The sequence below is a fragment of the Oncorhynchus nerka genome, linkage group LG18, assembly GCF_034236695.1.
Source record: "Oncorhynchus nerka isolate Pitt River linkage group LG18, Oner_Uvic_2.0, whole genome shotgun sequence".
Taxonomy (NCBI): Eukaryota; Metazoa; Chordata; class Actinopteri; order Salmoniformes; family Salmonidae; genus Oncorhynchus; species Oncorhynchus nerka.
The window spans coordinates 75249775-75273940 of NC_088413.1; the positions used below are offsets into that span (position 1 = coordinate 75249775).

Below are 24166 nucleotides of genomic sequence, written 5' to 3' on the forward strand. Positions count from 1 at the left end.
CCCCAACCCAGCATAGAGACAATCGCCCGGTACAGAAACCCCCAACCCAGCATAGAGACAATCACCCGGTGCAGAAACCCCCAACCCAGCATAGAGACAATCGCCCGGTGCAAAAAAACCCAACCCAGCATAGAGACAATCGCCCGGTGCAGAAACCCCCAACCCAGCATAGAGAAAATCGCCCGGTGCAGAAACCCCCAACCCAGCATAGAGACAATCGCCCGGTGCAGAAACCCCCAACCCAGCATAGAGACAATCGCCCGGTGCAGAAACCCCCAACCCAGCAGACAAGACTGTCATTATGACCTCGTGGTGAGGTATACTAGATGTTTTTTAACATCTTTGTTTTTTTACTGACCACATAACAACCAATATATGAGGTCTTTACTTGATGTCTTTATGACGTACCTTGGCGTCATTGGGGTGCTGCATACCCACTGGGGTGACTGTGCATAGAGGTGTGTGTGTGTGTGAAGGGGTGACTGTGTATAGAGGTGTGTGTGTGTGAAGGGGTGACTGTGCATAGAGGTGTGTGTGTGTGTGTGTGAAGGGGTGACTGTGTATAGAGATGTGTGTGAAGGGGTGACTGTGTGTAGAGATGTGTGTGTGTGTGAAGGGGTGACTGTGCATAGAGGTGTGTGTGTGTGAAGGGGTGACTGTGTATATAGGTGTGTGTGTGTGAATGGGTGACTGTGTATAGAGATGTGTGTGTGTGAAGGGGTGACTGTGTATAGAGATGTGTGTGTGTGAAGGGGTGACTGTGTATAGGTGTGTGTGTGTGTGTGTGTGTGTGTGTGTGTGTGAAGGGGTGACTGTGTATAGAGATGTGTGTGTGTGAAGGGGTGACTGTGCATAGAGGTGTGTGTATGTGAAGGGGTGACTGTGTATAGAGGTGTGTGTGTGTGTGTGAAGGGGTGACTGTGTATAGGTGTGTGTGTGAAGGGGTGACTGTGCATAGAGGTGTGTGTGTGTGAAGGGGTGACTGTGTATAGAGGTGTGTGTGTGAAGGGGTGACTGTGTATAGAGGTGTGTATGTGTGTGTGTGAAGGGGTGACTGTGCATAGAGGTGTGTGTGTGTGAATGGGTGACTGTGCATAGAGGTGTGTGTATGTGTGTGAAGGGGTGACTGTGCATAGAGGTGTGTGTATGTGTGTGTGTGAAGGGGTGACTGTGCATAGAGGTGTGTGTGTGTGAAGGGGTGACTGTGCATAGAGGTGTGTGTATGTGTGTGTGTGAAGGGGTGACTGTGTATAGAGGTGTGTGTATGTGAAGGGGTGACTGTGCATAGAGGTGTGTGTATGTGTGTGTGTGAAGGGGTGACTGTGTATAGAGGTGTGTGTGAAGGGGTGACTGTGTATAGGTGTGTGTGTGAAGGGGTGACTGTGTATAGATGTGTGTGTGTGTGTGAAGGGGTGACTGTGCATAGAGGTGTGTGTATGTGTGTGTGTGTGAAGGGGTGACTGTGTATAGAGGTGTGTGTGTGTGAAGGGGTGACTGTGCATAGAGGTGTGTGTGTGAAGGGGTGACTGTGTATAGAGGTGTGTGTGTGTGTGAAGGGGTGACTGTGCATAGAGGTGTGTGTATGTGTGTGTGTGAAGGGGTGACTGTGTATAGAGGTGTGTGTGTGTGAAGGGGTGACTGTGCATAGAGGTGTGTGTGTGAAGGGGTGACTGTGTATAGAGGTGTGTGTGTGTGAAGGGGTGACTGTGTATAGAGGTGTGTGTGTGTGAAGGGGTGACTGTGAGACATACTCTACTTCCCCAGCTAACTGAGGAGGAGAGCCTATTCTGAGAGAGGCCTATTATAAAAGGGGAGATCACTTACTGCATATCAGGAATACCAACCAATAAACCCCTGACGCCCCTTTGCAACACTAGATTTCCGCTGGGTGTGTTCGGCATGAGGGACACGTGGAACATCTTTATATGGATACTGCTTACCCAGTGAGCACAAGGCATTGAAAATACATCTTTTCAATATCCTTTCAACCAAAAAAGACTACATTTTCAATTTATTTAACTTGGCAAGTCAGTTAAGAATAAATTCTTATTTCCAATGATGGCCTAGGAACAGTGGGTTAACTGCCTTGTTCAAGGGACAGAATGACAGACCTTGGGGATTTGAACTTGCAACCTTTCGCATACTAGTCCAACGTTCTAACCACTAGGCTACTTGCCACCCCAAGTATGTATTTTGCTCATAGGGTAACTGGAGTTCTGCCTCTGAAACAGAGAGGATTCCTCTGTCCTACCATATCCAACCATCTGAAGTGTCTAATTTTGTTTTTGTTTTCGGCTTTCGGGTTGACATTACTGACATCATAATGAATTCACCTCATTCTCAATGAGCAACTAAGGCGAGGATGTTGCCTGAGTTGTTTTGGAATAAAATACTGCGGTTTTGGAATAAAGTGCTGTAAACGCTTTCTAAAACATGATTCATTCCCAACCTCAAACCGTTTCATGTCCCACAGTCATCATCTCATGAAAGGGGAATATTTTAATATCCCATCATCAAACAGAGCCAACCATCCCCACCACATTTCTGCCCCCTGTTTTTGAACACAGTATATGAATATAAATAATGTCCTACTACTGCAATGTATGTATTAGTGCTTTATCAATACACAGCCTAGCAGGAGTTATTTAGTTTGTTATTTAGTGTGTGTGTGTGTGTGTGTGTGTGTGACATTTTGTGTGTGTGTGTGTGTAATTGTGTGTGTGTGTTTTGTCTCCTCTCCTTTGTTCTCTCAGCCTGCAGCTCTCTGATAGAAGATGACTTGGGATGCCTTGTTTTCATTCTTCTTGACACTCCTCTAAACTCCATTCTTAGCAGCTGATGGTTATCTGCACGGCTCCTCTAAACTCCATTCTTAGCAGCTGATGGTTATCCGAACAGCTCCTCTAAACTCCATTCTTAGCAGCTGATGGTTATCTGCACGGCTCCTCTAAACTCCCTTCTTAGCAGCTGATGGTTATCTGCACGGCTCCTCTAAACTCCCTTCTTAGCAGCTGATGGTTATCTGAACAGCTCCTCTAAACTCCTTTCTTAGCAGCTGATGGTTATCTGCACGGCTCCTCTAAACTCCCTTCTTAGCAGCTGATGGTTATCTGCACGGCTCCTCTAAACTCCCTTCTTAGCAGCTGATGGTTATCTGCACGGCTCCTCTAAACTCCCTTCTTAGCAGCTGATGGTTATCTGCACGGCTCCTCTAAACTCCCTTCTTAGCAGCTGATGGTTATCTGCACGGCTCCTCTAAACTCCCTTCTTAGCAGCTGATGGTTATCTGCACGGCTCCTCTAAACTCCCTTCTTAGCAGCTGATGGTTATCTGCACGGCTCCTCTAAACTCCCTTCTTAGCAGCTGATGGTCATCTGCACAGCTCCTCTAAACTCCCTTCTTAGCAGCTGATGGTTATCTGCACGGCTCCTCTAAACTCCCCTTCTTAGCAGCTGATGGTTATGTGTTATCTGCACGGCTCCTCTAAATTCCCCTTCTTAGCAGCTGATGGTTATGTGTTATCTGCACGGCTCCTCTAAACTCCCCTTCCTAGCAGCTGATGGTTATGTGTTATCTGCACGGCTCCTCTAAACTCCCCTTCCTAGCAGCTGATGGTTATGTGTTATCTGCACAGCTCCTCTAAACTCCCCTTCTTAGCAGCTGATGGTTATGTGTTATCTGCACGGCTCCTCTAAACTCCCCTTCCTAGCAGCTGATGGTTATGTGTTATCTGCACGGCTCCTCTAAACTCCCCTTCTTAGCAGCTGATGGTTATGTGTTATCTGCACGGCTCCTCTAAACTCCCCTTCCTAGCAGCTGATTGTTATCTGCACGGCTCCTCTAAACTCCCCTTCCTAGCAGCTGATGGTTATCTGCACGGCTCCTCTAAACTCCCCTTCCTAGCAGCTGATGGTTATGTGTTATCTGCACGGCTCCTCTAAACTCCCCTTCTTAGCAGCTGATGGTTATGTGTTATCTGCACGGCTCCTCTAAACTCCCCTTCTTAGCAGCTGATGGTTATGTGTTATCTGCACGGCTCCTCTAAACTCCCCTTCCTAGCAGCTGATGGTTATGTGTTATCTGCACGGCTCCTCTAAACTCCCCTTCCTAGCAGCTGATGGTTATGTGTTATCTGCACGGCTCCTCTAAACTCCCCTTCCTAGCAGCTGATGGTTATCTGCACGGCTCCTCTAAACTCCCCTTCCTAGCAGCTGATGGTTATGTGTTATCTGCACGGCTCCTCTAAACTCCCCTTCCTAGCAGCTGATGGTTATCTGCACGGCTCCTCTAAACTCCCCTTCCTAGCAGCTGATGGTTATGTGTTATCTGCACGGCTCCTCTAAACTCCCTTCTTAGCAGCTGATGGTTATCTGCACGACTATGCAATTCATTTGAGCACATATCCAGATGAGGCGTTGAGATGAATACTAATAGTGGAGCACAGAGCTACAGCTAATGCATAACAACAGCCAAAATACTCACCAGAATCAGTTGGTGTCCATCTATGATGGTTTCTATGAGCCAATTAGTCCAACCTGATCTTGATTTTTTAGTCTTTTCAGGGTTTAGTTTGGAATACATGAAGCTAAGAACATGTATAATATATGCCATTTGCCATCAAATGAAACCACTGCAAAGCTAATATACAAGATGATGCTTTCTTTTGGTAGACATACCATACCTCCAGATCCAGACACAATAAAGTAACTAAACGTTAGGTTGGTGTTGGGCTGGTAAAGTAACTAAACGTTAGATTGGGTCTAGGTTGGTGTTGGGCTGGTAAAGTAACTAAACATTAGATTGGGTCTAGGTTGGTGTTGGGCTGGTAAAGTAACTAAACGTTAGATTGGTGTTTGGTATTGGGCTGGTAAAGTAACTAAACACTAGATTGGTGGTTGGTGTTGGGCTGGTAAAGTAACTAAACGCTAGATTGGTGGTTGGTGTTGGGCTGGTAAAGTAACTAAACGTTAGGTAGGGTCTAGTTTGGTGTTGGGCTGGTAAAGTAACTAAACGTTAGGTTGGTATTGGGCTGGTAAAGTAACTAAACGCTAGATTGGTGGTTGGTGTTGGGCTGGTAAAGTAACTAAACGCTAGATTGGTGGTTGGTGTTGGGCTGGTAAAGTAACTAAACGTTAGGTAGGGTCTAGGTTGGTGTTGGGCTGGTAAAGTAACTAAACGTTAGGTTGGTATTGGGCTGGTAAAGTAACTAAACGTTAGGTAGGGTCTAGGTTGGTATTGGGCTGGTAAAGTAACTAAACGTTAGGTAGGGTCTAGGTTGGTATTGGGCTGGTCAAGTATTTCCTAATATTTTAAAGCAACTATTAAAATACAACAACGTGGGCCACTCTAGTCAATACCACTTGCCAACTGCAGCCTCACAGCCTAGTTGACTGCACAATTAAAGGCTTTTATTTTAGTGACACAAGAGCTAACACCATTAACACTATCAAGGGTTATTATCAACACAACACATCTACAGATGCTAACAGGAAGGTTGTGTACGTGTCAAATGAGTTTGGGTTAGTGCACGATGAAGCACAGAGGCCTGACATAAGGGGGTCCTGGCTGTTGCCATGGTGAGGTGAGAGACGTAGTGCCCCAGGGGAGTGCTTGGGCTTGATCAGGCCTGTGCACAGAAGCCCTCAAGGAACAAAACAAGGCCTACTTTCTCTCTCTCACTCTCTAACTCAGATGGTGATTACCTAATTGCCTAATTGCGATTTCTTGCGCTAAATATGATGCTATTAAAGAGTATTTCAAACCTCAGGAGCCACAGCTTAACACCCCGTGGGGCTGTGGCTACCAAAATATGAAATATAAAAGCTACTTTGACCCATTAGGGCCCCTTAAGTCCACATTTGTGTTGAATGGAAAACTTTAATTGGCAGTCAACAGAAACGCATACAGCTTAAGCTTAAACATCAACATAGGGATTTCCAGAACATCACTTCCCTATTTTAGCCCTACAATGAAAGAGGTGAGAGAGGTGTTGCCAAATACCACCAGCCTCACATTGTCTGCCGCAGCATCATGCAGTAAATAGCCCTGATCCAGCCCCTCCCTCTATCACCTACCCTACATCAACTGTTATCACGGGAACAGTACTTACTGAGGGTGATCTTCGCAGAAGTGCACCTTCTGACAGTGGCTGGTGACATCTCTGGAGTAAGACTCATCGTGAGACCCTCTCTGCAATTCTTACAGTGTCTTTAGCAAGCTATTACTGTGTGGTACTAACTATGGCTTCTAGTCAGGCAGCTGTCCAGGCTACTGGAATAGCATTAGCCACGAACCGGGTGATCCAAGATAGGACCCCAGTAGCAGGTATAAAGCAGTAAAATGCCTGCGACTGCATTCCCTGGACAGAAGGAGCGCACCTTAGGTTTGCGTGTGGAGCCCCATAGCTCAGCTCACCTCCAACATGGCCCCCTCTTGTTCCCCAAAAGGTTTACCAAAAAAAGGAGAGTGCCATGTGAGATTTGGCGGTCTAAGACAGTTTGGCTCCATGGGTATTTTAGCCAGGCTGTGCACCAATAGGAAGGCTAGGGGGACGGAATGGGGCCGCCACCGGACTCCCCATCCCAACAGCTTATAAGTAGCAGCAACGTGTAACAGGAGAGGCCCATGTGCTATTTCTTAAGAGTAAGGCTTCGTATACAGTCTAGTTATGTCGCCATAAACTAGACTGCACCATCCATCTCATCTAACCACAGGTCTTTACATTGATGTGTACAAGTGTCTGTCCTGGCGGTGTAATGTTAATGGTTGTCAGGGTTAACTGTAATGGTTGTTTTCGATAGTGTCGCTTTCAGGCATACAGTATTATCACAAGTGTCTGTCCTGGCGGTGTAATGTTAATGGTTGTCAGGGTTAACTGTAATGGTTGTTTTCGATAGTGTCGCTTTCAGGCATACAGTATTATCACAAGTGTCTGTCCTGGCGGTGTAATGTTAATGGTTGTCAGGGTTACCTGTAATGGTTGTTTTCGATAGTGTCGCTTTCAGGCATACAGTATTATCACAAGTGTCTGTCCTGGCGGTGTAATGTTAATGGTTGTCAGGGTTACCTGTAATGGTTGTTTTCGATAGTGTCGCTTTCAGGTATACAGTATTATCACAAGTGTCTGTCCTGGCGGTGTAATGTTAATGGTTGTCAGGGTTAACTGTAATGGTTGTTTTCGATAGTGTCGCTTTCAGGTATACAGTATTATCACAAGTGTCTGTCCTGGCGGTGTAATGTTAATGGTTGTCAGGGTTACCTGTAATGGTTGTTTTCGATAGTGTCGCTTTCAGGCATACAGTATTATCACAAGTGTCTGTCCTGGCGGTGTAATGTTAATGGTTGTCAGGGTTAACTGTAATGGTTGTTTTCGATAGTGTCGCTTTCAGGGATACAGTATTATCACAAGTGTCTGTCCTGGCGGTGTAATGTTAATGGTTGTCAGGGTTAACTGTAATGGTTGTCAGGGTTACCTGTAATGGTTGTTTTCGATAGTGTCGCTTTCAGGCATACAGTATTATCACAAGTGTCTGTCCTGGCGGTGTAATGTTAATGGTTGTCAGGGTTAACTGTAATGGTTGTTTTCGATAGTGTCGCTTTCAGGGATACAGTATTATCACAAGTGTCTGTCCTGGCGGTGTAATGTTAATGGTTGTCAGGGTTAACTGTAATGGTTGTCAGGGTTAACTGTAATGGTTGTTTTCGATAGTGTCGCTTTCAGGCATACAGTATTATCACAAGTGTCTGCAATCGGCCATCATATATCGCCAGGTCACGTATCCAAGTGTGGCACCCTGGGCTCTAGCCTGGGTTGTGTTCAGTAGATAGTTAACAAATAAATAAGTGAAATAGGTAGGCTATATTTGAACTATTAAGAAATGCTTTTTTACATTTTCCGTTTCATAACAATTTTAAATGTTTTGTTACAATGTGCCCTACTGAACACAACTTTAAACAGAGTTTATAGTCTGGCAGGGTTCTATGGGTTCTATGGTTTGCTTTCCATTCCCACACACACTGCTGAAAGCTTTCACCCAGAGCCATAGAGATACAGTATGTCTGGCCTTGTTTTCGCTCTAGAGCTTGATGTCCAGCAGAGGGAGGTAGAACTCAGTGGAGATCGACCCAGCAACCAGACTGACTGGCACCTGCAGCCCCAATGTCATTGGCTGAACCAAGTGTAAACTGAACAGGTTGAGAGCGTTTCTGAAAATAGATTCTTCTTGTTACAACCTAAACATGTTCAACCTAATATTATGTTAATCCAACAATCCTTAAATTATAGGGGAGCTATACAGGCTTGAAATTACTGTATAAAAAGATTTGCACTTCGACCGATAATTAGTAGCTGACGTGCCGGGATTAACTGCTAATTAGTACACATCAGTTTTAGCTACAGTCTATCTAAACCTGACTGTGACATAAACAGACAGGTGGACGAACGAACGGGTGGACAGACAGGCAGACAGATGGACAGAATGATTACTTCCACACGGGAAAGGGTCCCACCTCCATCTTGCGAGCTGAGCGTGTTGAGGGCGAACATCATGGCGGTGGAGAAGGTGGTGGCCTCTTCTTTGCTGGCGAAGTTGAGGCCGTAAACCTGCCTGGCATCGCGCCACTGGTGAAAGGTGGGCGTGGCCTGGTTATACTTCAGCCCCTTCACTATGGAGTAGTTGATCACCACCTGAGAGACAGACAGCCAATTACTCATTCATTCATTATTCACCAATTACTATGGTCAGCTTAGTTCTATGTACCGTAACTATAGAGATAAATATGTCTTACATAACTATAGAGATAACTAGTAACGAATGTGAGTGGTGGAGATGATGTCTATAACTAAAGACAGTGTGGTGGAGATGATGTCTATAACTAAAGACAGTGTGGTGGAGATGATGTCTATAACTAAAGACAGTGTGGTGGAGATGATCTCTATAACTAAAGACAGTGTGGTGGAGATGATGTCTATTACTAAAGACAGTGTGGTGGCGATGATGTCTATAACTAAAGACAGTGTGGTGGAGATGATCTCTATAACTAAAGACAGTGTGGTGGAGATGATGTCTATTACTAAAGACAGTGTGGTGGAGATGATGTCTATAACTAAAGACAGTGTGGTGGAGATGATGTCTATAACTAAAGACAGTGTGGTGGAGATGATCTCTATAACTAAAGACAGTGTGGTGGAGATGATGTCTATAACTAAAGACAGTGTGGTGGAGATGATCTCTATAACTAAAGACAGTGTGGTGGAGATGATGTCTATAACTAAAGACAGTGTGGTGGAGATGATCTCTATAACTAAAGACAGTGTGGTGGAGATGATCTCTATAACTAAAGACAGTGTGGTGGAGATGATCTCTATAACTAAAGACAGTGTGGTGGAGATGATCTCTATAACTAAAGACAGTGTGGTGGAGATGATGTCTATAACTAAAGACAGTGTGGTGGAGATGATCTCTATAACTAAAGACAGTGTGGTGGAGATGATGTCTATAACTAAAGACAGTGTGGTGGAGATGATGTCTATAACTAAAGACAGTGTGGTGGAGATGATCTCTATAACTAAAGACAGTGTGGTGGAGATGATCTCTATAACTAAAGACAGTGTGGTGGAGATGATCTCTATAACTAAAGACAGTGTGGTGGAGATGATGTCTATAACTAAAGACCGTGTGGTGGAGATGATCTCTATAACTAAAGACCGTGTGGTGGAGATGATCTCTATAACTAAAGACAGTGTGGTGGAGATGATCTCTATAACTAAAGACAGTGTGGTGGAGATGATGTCTATCACTAAAGACAGTGTGGTGGAGATGATCTCTATAACTAAAGACAGTGTGGTGGAGATGATCTCTATAACTAAAGACCGTGTGGTGGAGATGATGTCTATCACTAAAGACAGTGTGGTGGAGATGATCTCTATAACTAAAGACAGTGTGGTGGAGATGATCTCTATAACTAAAGAGTGTGGTGGAGATGATCTCTATAACTAAAGACAGTGTGGTGGAGATGATCTCTATAACTAAAGACAGTGTGGTGGAGGTCTGTAAAGGCTTGCGGTGTGAAGTCTTCCAACAGATCTACATCAAGATTTGTAGGTCCATTGAAATGACTAACATTACTAGAACAGACAAATTCCCCCAGACAATGGCAATTGGTGTGTGTGCGTATGTGTACCTCTACCTGTTGGTCCTGTAGCTTGACCCCGACCACGCGAAAGGTGTTGTTGGCCGTGTTGTGGTAGATGTTGATGCGGCTGAAGCCCTGCTGGCCCGGCTTGATTGGAACCCACTTCTTACTGGTGTCGTCGTACACCATGACTGAGGCGCGGGCTTGGCAGATACTCTGTTCACTGTGGAGGAGAACACAGGGGTTAGAGGTCACCGTGACTGAGGCACGGGCTTGGCAGATACTCTGTTCATTGTGGAGGAGAACACAGGGGTTAGAGGTCACCGTGACTGAGGCGCGGGCTTGGCAGATACTCTGTTCACTGTGGAGGAGAACACAGGGGTTAGAGGTCACCGTGACTGAGGCGTGGGCTTGGCAGATACTCTGTTCACTGTGGAGGAGAACACAGGGGTTAGAGGTCACCGTGACTGAGGCGTGGGCTTGGCAGATACTCTGTTCACTGTGGAGGAGAACACAGGGGTTAGAGGTCACCGTGACTGAGGCGCGGGCTTGGCAGATACTCTGTTCACTGTGGAGGAGGACACAGGGGTTAGAGGTCAACAATAAGGACATAGGGTGAATCTCAAACATATTTCCTTGATTTCTTGCATCCTCTCCTCCCCTTCTTCTCAAAACGGATTGGAGGAGACCCAATGGGTTTTGAGAAGGAGGTGAGGAGAGAGGATGCAAGGAATCGAGGAAATATGTTTGAGATTCACCCTATGTTCTTATTGTTGACCTCTAACCCCTGTGTCTCCTACTACTGGTGGATGCGGTGCTGTGTAGTACCGTACTGTTAGCAAGCCTGTTCAGTAGTAGTAACTCTCAAAGGAACCACGCCTATCTAATGGTACCGTTAGAAATTTGACAGTATGTCCCTAAAAAGAGGGAGGGACAGCCATTTAAAACCCTATAAACAAGCACACTAACCCCAACCCCTCCGAGAAAAAAAATCTCTCTCTGTGTTTTGCTTTGCTGTGGCGTCGTGGTATCATAATTAGCATATTTCAGAATGTTCGGCGACATGGGCAGGAAACATGTGTGTCGCTGATCTATGATAATAACACGGTGAGAGAAAACAGAAGCGTCTAATTAACTATCTGTTCACCAGATGTGAGGTATTTATCTGTCAAACCAGATAAATTGGGAATGTGCATCCACATCATGGTTTTGGCCCAGGCACAGACTGGCTTGATTCCAAACTCTCCATTCCTATCGACAACAAGAATTAAACTATTGAATTATGTGGTGAACAAGTACAGCCGTAGTACATCTACACTATAGTACATTTCAAAGCACTAATGCCAACTCCTCATAAGTGGAGAAACTTCCATGCTTCACCTTTACAATACATGTAGGCGGTGACTTCTTTCAATTGATAATAAAGAAAAATCCACAACGACAAAATGTTTTTTTAGTACATGGACGAAGGTGTAAGATATGAAAGGGTATGAATAACAATATGGTATGATTATTTTTTTGGGACCTTTTATTTAATTAGACAGGTCAGTTAAAGAACAAATACTTATTTTCAATGACGGCCTAGGAACAGTGGGTTAACTGCCTTGTTCAGGGGCAGAACAACAGATTTGTACCTTGTCAGCTCAGGGATTACTAGTCCAACGCTCTAACCACTAGGCTACGCTGCCGCCCTTACCCCTGATATGGTGTGATATTGTGTGAAATGGTGTGATATGGTGTAATATAGTATAACATGGTGTAATATAGTGTAACATGGTGTAATATAGTATAATATGGTGTAATATAGTATAATATGGTGTAATATAGTATAATATGGTGTAATATAGTATAACATGGTGTAATATAGTATAACATGGTGTAATATAGTGTAATATGGTGTAATATAGTATAACATGGTGTAATATAGTGTAACATGGTGTAATATAGTATAACATGGTGTAATATAGTATAAGATGGTATAATATAGTATAATATGGTGTAATATAGTGTAACATGGTGTAATATAGTATAATATAGTATAATATGGTGTAATATAGTATAATATGGTGTAATATAGTATAATATGGTATAATATAGTATAACATGGTGTAATATAGTATAATATGGTATAATATAGTATAATATGGTGTAATATAGTGTAACATGGTGTAATATAGTATAATATGGTGTAATATAGTATAATATGGTGTAATATAGTATAACATGGTATAATATAGTATAACATGGTGTAATATAGTATTATATGGTGTAATATAGTATAACATGGTGTAATATAGTATAATATAGTATAATATGGTGTAATATAGTATAACATGGTATAATATAGTATAACATGGTGTAATATAGTATAATATGGTGTAATATAGTATAACATGGTGTAATATAGTATAACATGGTGTAATATAGTATAATATGGTGTAATATAGTATAACATGGTGTAATATAGTATTGTAACGACCCTGGGTTTATAAGCGCGGATATCGACTCTGCCGCTCGAGCATGCTTTTGCGGGCACAGTCAATAACGCGCTGGACTTCGGGCTAGAAGGTCGAGGGTTCGAGACCTGCTCCCTCCCTGTTTCATTACAGTATAATATGGTGTAATGTAGTGTAATATTCCTGGCAGCATGACAGGCTATAGATGCTTCACTCATAGAGGTCTAAGAGGTGAGAGTGACTTACGCCCTCAGGGGACTGTGAAGTGACGAAAAGTTTCTTAACGTTCACCGTCAACACCACGGGGACAGCTCTGCTCTAACGGCTTTAAATACTCAGCTACTCAACATTCTCAGTCTTTATTGGCAAATCAGCACTATGCATTCACAGCTGTCATTTCTAGACAGCAATTCTTAAAGGAAATATTTTACAAAGTGGGTGCCTCACCACGGAAAGCAAAATAAGTATATTTCTGGAAGTCTTTCCAATATGGGGCGGCAGGATAGCCTAGTGGTTAGAGCGTTGGACTAGTAACTGAAAGGTTGCAAGTTCGAATCCCCGAGCTGACAAGGTCAGCCCCTGAACAGGCAGTTAACCCACTGTTCTTAGGCTGTCATTGAAAATAAGAATTTCTTCTTAACTGACTTGCCTAGTAAAATAAAGGTAACATTTTTATTTTTAATAAATATCCCCCCCAAAAAGCCATATTAATATCCCAAACAAAATAAAAGATTCCACCACAGAGACAGGTTGTCTTGTCTCCAAGGCCCCTAGGGCCTCGCCAGCATTCAAATGCCAGCATGTGACCTTCCTCTTCGATCTGCTTCCTTCCTCCTTACGAGACAGAAAATGGAGGCTGACACTTCAGCCATGTCTCAGCACAGCACAGTGTATGGTTGAGGCTGTATTAGTGCAGGATTCAGAACGTCCTCTATCAACATATGGTGTACCAGTAGATGTGCAATGCTACAATAATATTAGAGGGTGAGGCTTTGAAAGCATGTCGGGACCCAAAGCTGTCCCTCCTCGATTACTACCCTACTGTAAGCCTCACAAGCCTGGCACTGACTGACACATTCTCAAGACTCCTCAGTATCCATCACACAAACATCACAGAACCAGCCAACATCACTATCCTTGCAAGTGCTTTTCAAATTCAATTGAAGTGTGGTCTGGTATGTTTTAGAGTAAATCTGTAAGCCCAAATCAATCAATTACAGACACACAAAAAAGATCCAATCATTGTACAGTAAGCCCTTGAGGAGACACTGAACATGCAGTTGGATATTGCAAGTTTGGTTTAGGCCTACCCTTTACATCACAGCTCAGCCAGTTAGGAAGAAGAGGACAGTGTGTGTTGTGCTTCATTTGAGGCTTTGAGTGAGGAGTAGTTTGACACAGTAGGTGAAATAGTATCTCAGCAGAAGGAAGCAAAGGCCAACAGCTAAACGCTAACAGTTAAAGGCTATCAGCTAAAAGCTAAAGGCTATTATCTAACAGTTAAAAACTATCAGCTAAAGGCTAAAGGCTAACGGCTAACAGTTAAAGGCTATCAGCTAAAGGTTAAAGGCTAACGGCTAACAGCGATACATGAAGCAGAAGGTGTGAGTGCATCTTAATCTACCACATTACAAATAGGGAAGTCAATACCTCAATCGATATGGAATCAATAAAAGCCATTCAAATGAAATAAGCCAAACCTGACAGAAAACCTAGCTCTGGTATCTTACTTTAGACTAAACTGTAGGCACAGTTCACCAGTGTGCTACTCAGTCAAGTAGTACTTAGCAATGAAGGATATTACGACATCTATTGATGGATTTTTTTTTTTTTTTTTTTAACATTTAACTCATTTAACCACACAACAGGCACTTCTACACAGCACAAAGACCACCCCATGTCCCTGAGATGATACTCAGTTCCTTAGTGTTTGACAGATCCACTTACAAAAACAAACTATTTCTGGAGGCATTTTGGGGTCGATGGTTAACATGCCTTCTCTGTGAAGCATTGGGTTTCATTCAAATGCTTCGCAATCACTGGGGACGGAAAAATAACTCGGAGAAAAGGGCGGCGTGACAAACACAACTAAGCTAAAACTGGTGACAGAACAGCAAGTCAGGGTGACAGAGTGGGAAATGTCTTGACCTACATGACACAATGCGAAGGGTCAAATCATGCAGATTGGAAATCATGCACTGCCCCTATGAGTGATGGTACGAGCACGTGAACTGCAACACATACAAAAGGCCTACTCATACAACTGCAGCTCATCTTTAAAATGTTCTACACTGAGTAGACAAAACATTAGGAACACCTGCTCTTTCCATGACATAGACTGACCGGGTGAATCCAGGTGAAAGCTATGATCCCTTATTGATGTCCCCTGTTAAATACACTTCAATCAGTGTAGATGAAGGGGAGGAGACAGGGTATAGAAAGATTGTTAAGCCTTGAGACACTTCAGATGTGGATTATGTATGTGTTGCCATTCAGAGGGTGGGTAAGACAAAATATTTCAGTGCTTTTGTAGGGGGTATGGTAGTGGGTGACAGGTCTGTCAAGAACTGCAATGCTGCTGGGTTTTTCATGCTCAACAGTTTCCTGTGTGTATCAAGAATGGTCCACCACCCATATGATATCCAGCCAACTTGACTCAACTGTGGGAAGCATTGGAATCAACATGGGCCAGTATCCCTGTGGAACGCTTTTGATACCTTGTAGAGTCCAAGGTATCTCAATATTAGGAAGGTGTACCTAATGTTTGGTATACCCAGTGTGTATTGGGTTCGACTACACTGACTTACATTGGTTTGTGGTCAGCTAATGCTAATAGCTAATGCTAATATAAGCACTTGGTGGTAAACGACCGTCTTTCTGGTTCCAAGTAGGTTGCAGCGTACTGCACCTTTAAAGAATCAACACAAACCTAAAAAAAGGTAGTAATGAATGGATCACTGGTCACTTTAAATAATCCCACTTTAATCATGTTTACATATCTTACATTACTCATCTCATGTATATACTGTATTTTATACCAACTACTGCATCTTGCCCATGCCGCTCGGTCATCGCTCATCCATATATTTATATGTACATATCCTCATTCCATCCCTTTAGATTTGTGTGTATTACGTAGTTGTTGGGGAATTGTTAGGTATGACTTGTTAGATATTACTGCACTGTCGGAACTAAAAGCACAAGCATTTCACTACACTCACATTAACATCTGCTAACCATGTGTATGTAACCATTAACATCTGCTAACCATGTGTATGTAACCATTAACATCTGCTAACCATGTGTATGTGACCAATAACATCTGCTAACCATGTGTATGTAACCAATAACATCTGCTAACCATGTGTATGTAACCAATAACATCTGCTAACCATGTGTATGTAACCAATAACATCTGCTAACCATGTGTATGTGACCAATAACATCTGCTAACCATGTGTATGTAACCAATAACATCTGCTAACCATGTGTATGTGACCAATAACATCTGCTAACCATGTGTATGTAACCAATAACATCTGCTAACCATGTGTATGTAACCAATAACATCTGCTAACCATGTGTATGTAACCAATAACATCTGCTAACCATGTGTATGTAACCAATAACATCTGCTAACCATGTGTATGTGACCAATAACATCTGCTAACCATGTGTATGTAACCAATAACATCTGCTAACCATGTGTATGTAACCAATAACATCTGCTAACCATGTGTATGTAACCAATAACATCTGCTAACCATGTGTATGTGACCAATAACATCTGCTAACCATGTGTATGTAACCAATAACATCTGCTAACCATGTGTATGTAACCAATAACATCTGCTAACCATGTGTATGTAACCAATAACATCTGCTAACCATGTGTATGTAACCAATAACATCTGCTAACCATGTGTATGTAACCAATAACATTTGATTTTAATGACATTAATTCATATCATTGGTTAGGCCTAACCAATGACACATGGGAGATGATCCTAGAACCACTGTCCAAACAATCCAAATATTAGGATACATTACATTTACATTTAAGTCATTTAGCAGACGCTCTTATCCAGAGCGACTTACAAATTGGTGCTTTCACCTTATGACATCCAGTGGAACAGCCACTTTACAATAGTGCATCTAGGTCTTTTAAGGGGGGGGGAGAAGGATTACTTTATCCTATCCTAGGTATTCCTTAAAGAGGTGGGGTTTCAGGTGTCTCCGGAAGGTGGTGATTGACTCCGCTGTCCTGGATACAGCATGTAGCTATAGTTAAAGATGGAATCCGTAGTCGGGGGAAACAGCGCTACAGTCTGCCCCACAGCCCTTCTATTGGTTTTGTTTAGTTGACGTCAAGACAAAACATGCTGCTGTTCTATCCCGCGTGCTATGAAGTCTGACGGGGTGGGGGGGGGGGGGGCAGCACTACAGTCTGCCCCACAGTCCTACTATTGGTTTTGTTTAGTTGACGTCAAGACAAAACATGCTGCTGTTCTATCCCCGTGCTATGAAGTCTGACGGGGTGGGGGGGGTGGGGGGAACAGCACTACAGTCTGCCCCACAGCCCTTCTATTGGTTTTGTTTAGTTGACGTCAAGACAAAACATGCTGCTGTTCTATCCCGCGTGCTATGAAGTCTGGCGGGGGTGGGGGGTGGGGGTGGGGAACAGCACTACAGTCTGCCCCACAGCCCTTCTATTGGTTTTGTTTAGTTGACGTCAAGACAAAACATGCTGCTGTTCTATCCCGCGTGCTATGAAGTCTGGCGGGGGGTGGGGGGTGGGGGGGTGGGGGGTGGGGGAACAGCACTACAGTCTGCCCCACAGCCCTTCTATTGGTTTTGTTTAGTTGACGTCAAGACAAAACATGCTGCTGTTCTATCCCGCGTGCTATGAAGTCTGGCGGGGGTGGGGGGTGGGGGTGGGGGAACAGCACTACAGTCTGCCCCACAGCCCTTCTATTGGTTTTGTTTAGTTGACGTCAAGACAAAACATGCTGCTGTTCTATCCCGCGTGCTATGAAGTCTGGCGGGGGGTGGGGGGACAGCACTACAGTCTGCCCCACAGCCCTACTATTGGTTTTGTTTAGTTGACGTCAAGACAAAACATGCTGCTGTTCTATCCGCGTGCTATGAAGTCTGGCGGGGGTGGGGGGGGTGGGGGGACAGCACCACAGTCTGCCCCACAGTCCTACTATTGGTTTTGTTTAGTTGACGTCAAGACAAAACATGCTGCTGTTCTATCCCGCGTGCTATGAAGTCTGGCGGGGGGGGGGGGGACAGCACTACAGTCTGCCCCACAGTCCTACTATTGGTTTTGTTTAGTTGACGTCAAGACAAAACATGCTGCTGTTCTATCCCGCGTGCTATGAAGTCTGACGGGGTGGGGGGGGGAACAGCACTAGGGGGAACAGCACTACAGTCTGCCCCACAGCCCTACTATTGGTTTTGTTTAGTTGACGTCAAGACAAAACATGCTGCTGTTCTATCCCGCGTGCTATGAAGTCTGGCGGGGGTGGGGGTGGGGGGAACAGCACTACAGTCTGCCCCACAGTCCTACTATTGGTTTTGTTTAGTTGACGTCAAGACAAAACATGCTGCTGTTCTATCCCGCGTGAAGTCCAACGGGGGGGGGGGGGGGGGGACAGTGTTCATTGTTTGATGTAACTACTTTCGTTGATGTAATATCGCAAAACGTACGTGGCAATTTGACGGATACCCGCTTGAATTGAGGACATGAGGACGACTGTTCCTCTCCTCGCCAATCACTCATCAAACAGGTTTAAACCCTGTTGGTCTTCCTTATGTGGAAGACTACACCTTAACATAATGCATAACTACTTTTTTATGGCCAATAAAATATGAAATATAGATACACATAGACACTAATTCTGGGTCTTTGTTTCATAGAGGATATAAAATTACCCCTGAATAATTCAATGGCCGTGGACAGGCTATGTGTGTAATATCTCTTTGAGACGTTTGTTTGAATTATTTAGTTTTAAGGAACATCCATTCAATATAACCAGTCAATAACCCAGTAGTTAAATAACATTACTCACCCCTGTACGTGTGTGTGAGCTATTTCAACCAGTTGTGCTTTTGAAATGACATCTTTAAAACTAGTTTTGCTCACTGGGATTGGACAGAAGAGCTCAAACACATCACCATTTTAATCCGGGATTAGCTTCTGCTTTGGGGATACCTTGAAATTCTCATGACTCATGTCACACACACACGGCTCTCCTTGCATCTGACTGTTTCATTGGACAATCCAAATAATTACACAGAGAGAGTTAGTTCACAATCCGTTACAGGCTTAGAAGGATATAGAAGAAGGAGTTGAGACAAATGCCTCCAGTGACACACTGTAAATGTGTTCTAGCTAGACTACTGCCAGTGGGATTGAGAGGCTGGATGGAGGCTTCTGTTACACTGAGTGCTTAACCATGTAAAAGAAGCCTCATGGGCGAACTAGGAGAAAGTATGTCACCACGTTTCTAGCATTTTGAATTCAGCAAGCCTATACGTCAATCACTGACATTCACTAAATTACTCTAGCTAGCTATCTACACTTGGTCGCAGGGTAAGTGCCCAGGGACCCTGACATCCAGGTCTCCCCCATTTGATTTTGTTAGTCACCTACTGATATATTAATCTGGCACAAGTCATGGCAAAATGTGTAGAATTGCAGAAAAATTGCTGTAAAAAAAAATAATAATAATCAAGCTAATTTATTTGTTAACCATTTGTTAATAAAAATACTCTTTCTGCTAACAGATCCCTCTGTACGTATTAAATTATAGTTTTAAATCCCAGGGGCAGAGTTAATGTTTAGCGGTTAATATTATAGCTAATAGGCTATGTGTTTGTAGATAGACTGAGGTGAATGAAGCTACAGAAACCAATGTGATAATGGCTGGGGTCATTTTTTTGCTTGTTTTTTTTGCTGCTGTTCTCCAAAAAGCATTTTAGAGTTTTGAAATTGTGTAGAAATACAGTAAGAAAAGCTTGAACTTTCTAAACATTTGCTGGGGGATTTGATGTTTTTAGTTGCAAAACGTTTAGCTATGATGTGCACTAATGGACACACTCCTGGTTTCCTGAACCTGTCTAGGACTACTAAAACGGGTGCGTTGGTAAATAAACAGTTAGGTAAAGGGCAGACTTTTTCTAAAAGCAGACGGTATAGGCCTAATTTCCCCCATCAACAGTGGCCATCAACTAAATTACATTTTGCCTGGGAAAAGTCAGGGTTTCCATGGGAACCCTGGAGGCAGAGCAGGCGTCAGGCAGTGAGAGGGTGATGCCCAGCTAGCCAGCAGGCAGAGCTTTTGTTGCTGGGCAGGGTAATTGTTGAATGCTGCTGGTTCAGTGGAACGTACCTGAACAGACCCGAATGATAGACCACAAGGAGCATCACACACTGTCTGCTATATCATTGGCAAGGCCTTTCTCTATCACTCCCTGCTTTCTGGCTACCAATGATATGTCTGCTAATTGTAATTTACATTTGAACTGCAAGGCACAAAATAGAATACGACACCTTGAATGAAAAACATGTAAGGCAGATGATAAATGTAAAGATCCAGGGACACTGTGACTGTGACCATTTTAGACTTCAAGGTTTAAGCATTCAGCCTGTCTGTACCCTCCCTGCCTTCTCACTCCTCTCCCATTCAGCCTGTCTGTACCCTCCCTGCCTCCTCACTCCTCTCCCATTCAGTCCCTGTCTGTACCCTCCCTGCCTCCTCACTCCTCTCTCCACGCACCAACAATCACAAAGAGGAGTCTGTAACCCAATCCCAGAGCTCTATGGTGGATAAGAGATGTCTCTACAGAGCTCTATGGTGGATAAGAGATGTCTCTACAGAGCTCTATGGTGGATACGAGATATCTTAACAAGCTCTATGGTAGATAAGAGATGGCCACTACAGAGCTCTATGGTGGATAAGAGATGGCCACTACAGAGCTCTATGGTGGATAAGAGATATCTTAACAAGCTCTATGGTAGATAAGAGATGGCCACTACAGAGCTCTATAGTGGATAAGAGATGGCCACTACAGAGCTCTATGGTAGATAAGAGATGGCCACTACAGATCTCTATGGTAGATGGCCACTACAGAGCTCTATGGTAGATAAGAGATGGCCACTACAGAGCTCTATGGTAGATAAGAGATGGCCACTACAGAGCTCTATGGTGGATAAGAGATACTAACAAGCTCTATGGTAGATAAGAGATGGCCACTATAAGAGATGGCCACTACAGAGCTCTATGGTGGATAAGAGATATCTTAACAAGCTCTATGGTAGATAAGAGATGGCCACTACAGAGCTCTATAGTGGATAAGAGATGGCCACTACAGAGCTCTATGGTAGATAAGAGATGGCCACTACAGATCTCTATGGTAGATAAGAGATGGCCACTACAGAGCTCTATGGTAGATAAGAGATGGCCACTACAGAGCTCTATGGTGGATAAGAGATGGCCACTACAGAGCTCTATGGTAGATAAGAGATGGCCACTACAGAGCTCTATGGTGGATAAGAGATATCTTAACAAGCTCTATGGTAGATAAGAGATGGCCACTACAGAGCTCTATGGTAGATAAGAGATGGCCACTACAGAGCTCTATGGTGGATAAGAGATGGCCACTACAGAGCTCTATGGTAGATAAGAGATGGCCACTACAGAGCTCTATGGTGGATAAGAGATGGCCACTACAGAGCTCTATGGTAGATAAGAGATGGCCACTACAGAGCTCTATGGTGGATAAGAGATGGCCACTACAGAGCTCTATGGTGGATGAGAGATGGCCACTACAGAGCAGACTCCTCTCATTCTTGTCTCAAGTGACTGGCTCGGACATAAATTTGTTACATAGGTCAAGGCTAACGATTGCATCCAACTAGTTTCTCCATTTCCATTTATAATACAAGTTTCCTTCTGCCCATGTGACGTGCTTTTGACTATACAGACTACGTTCCTTTCTTTGGTCGTTTTGTTTTGTTAATGAATGGACAAGGACATTTGTGTGGAATTGTGAGTTGCTATCAAGAGATGTTGGTATAGTCAATGGTTGGTATAGTCAATGGTCAATGTTATGGTGCATTCTGCCATAAAGCTCCCTACAAAATGGCAATAAAACATAAGCTTCTAACTGAACCTCCACATGTTGCATTGGTGTAGAACACTAAGCTCCTGAACATACAGCTGGTGTATGAACTCAAAATAACGACGAGGATATTTAGAGGATATTTATGGCTGTGAGAGGCACCCTGCCCATTTTGGTGAATGAGTTGAACAATTTGAAGTTTAGTTCCTCCCCTGTTATTAGAGAGAGGGCAGCAGGGAGGGGATAGAGTGGGTGATGCACACTAGTGTTTTTTTCCCCAGAGTGCAGTGCAGTATAATCCTTTTGGGGCGGCTCCACCACACACGCACGCGCACGCTCACACACACCAGCTGTGAGAGAACGTCTCAGTGGAGGGATTACAGGCGACTTCCGAGGAGATCGTTACCTCACTCCCGTCTTAAAGCTACATTATCTAGGCTTTAACTCTCACACAAGTACAATGCTGTAATCTCAGCACAGAGACATTCCAGCTGGAAGGGAGTCCTGTAAGGACAGAGGACTACAGTATTTGTATTTTTATTTTTTTAAACTTCAGTTAATTTTAGTAAATGATTGAGCACTTATTTTTCTTAAGGACATTGTTTGTTAAAAAGGCTTGTAAGTAAGCATATCGCTGTATGGTCTACACCTGTTGTGTTCGGGAAAATGTGACAAATAACATTTTATTTGGTGGAAGACCGAGTGGCCAGTGTGGTTATATAAAACAAATGGACAGACATACTGTCAAGACCATTTTTTAGTCTATTTCCAATATGGCTGTAAAGCATGAGGATTTACACTACTATAAACTGTGCCTTATAAACAAATGTAGTGTGTGCTCACTAATGCAATGCATATTCAGCCAACAAGACGTATAAACTCTAATCTATGTCACAACAAGACGTAGAAACTCTAATCTATGTCACAACAAGACGTAGAAACTCTAATCTACGTCACAACAAGACGTAGAAACTCTAATCTATGTCAGCAAGCTCCAACTTCAATCCCTAGGAATCACTTGAATGAGAATTAAGCCACAAACAGGAGAGAGGGATGTGGCCCTTAATGGTATTTTCCTGCTTCTCCATTAATGATCACATGTTGTTAGCTAAATGTCCCCGCAAAAAGGTATCATGCATTAAAACCATTAGGGATTCTAAATGGAATACAACCACGTGTACTTGTCCACGTGCACACACACACACACACACACACACACACACACGATGAAGCGGATGCTAAGCGACAGGACTGTTTCACTAGCAGACTGGAATATGTTCCGGGATTCATCCGATGGCATTGAGGAGTTTACCACATCAGTCACCGGCTTCATTAATAAGTGCATCGACAATGTCATCCTCACAGTGACCGTATGTACATATCCCAACCAGAAGCCATGGATTACAGGCAACGTCGGCACTGAGCTAAAGGCTAGAGCATAGTCCCCTGTGTGAATAGAACCCACAACCCTGGCATTGCAAACACCATGCTCTACCAACAGAGCCACACGGGACACTGTTTTGAGTGACTACATCATCTCTGTACCCCACACATATCATTATCTGTAAGGTCCTTCAGTCGAGAAGTGAATTTCAGACACAGATTCAACCACAAAGACCAGGGAGGTTTTTCAATGCCTCGCAAAGAAGGGAACCTATTTTTTTAAATGACATTGAATATCTCTTTGAGCATAGTGAAGTTATTAATTACACTTTGGATGATATTAAATCACACCCAGTCACTACAAAGATACAGGTGTCCATTCTAACTCAGTTGCCAGAGTGGAAGGAAACTGCTCAGGGATTTCATCATGAGGCCAATGGTGACTTTAAAACAGTTACAGAGGTTAATGGCTGTGATAGAGGAGAAAACTGAGGATGGATCAACAACATTGTAGTTACACCACAATAATAACCTAAATGACAGAGTGAAAAGAAAGAAGCCTGTACAGAATAAAAATATTCAAAAGAACGCATCCTGTTTGCAATACAGCACTAATGTAAAACTGAAGAAAAAAATGTGGCAAAGAAAGTAACTTTATGTCCTGAATACAAAGTGTTATGTTTGGGGCAAATCCAACACATCACTAAGTAACACTCTTTATATTTTCAAGCAGGGTGTTGGCTGCATCATGCTATGGGTATAATTGCCGTTACATTTAAAAATATATATTTTGTTATTTAACCTTTATTTAACTAGGCAAGTCAGTTAAGAACGAATTCTTATTCACAATGACGGCCTACACTGGCCAAACCCGGACAACCTGGGCCAATTGTGAGCCGCCTGATACAGCCTGGATTTAAACCAGGGTGTCTGTAGTGATGCCTCTAGCACTGAGATGCAGTGCCTTAGACCGCTGCTCCACCCGGGGGCCCATCGGCAAGGACTAGGATGTTTCTTGATGATAAAAGTAAACGGAATAGAGGTAAACACAGGCAAAATCCTGG

At 43.4% G+C, this 24166-nt stretch overlaps 1 protein-coding gene across 4 annotated transcripts in view; it reads right to left on the reverse strand.

The window, feature by feature from the left end:
- The window catches only part of LOC115146460 (ena/VASP-like protein), an 84259-nt gene that overhangs the window by 31495 nt on the left and 28598 nt on the right, over positions 1-24166 (reverse strand). For 2 of the 4 annotated variants that reach the window (XM_029688550.2, XM_065004346.1), the window contains exons 2-3: positions 10183-10357; positions 8509-8686 (exon numbers count right to left, since the gene is read on the reverse strand). In XM_029688550.2, coding sequence (XP_029544410.2) covers positions 8509-8686; positions 10183-10357 — 353 coding nt within the window. Of the gene's footprint in view, positions 1-6109; positions 6472-8508; positions 8687-10182; positions 10358-24166 lie in introns of those variants that run through there. The other 2 variants (XM_065004347.1, XM_029688551.2) reach the window with 2 other exon arrangements.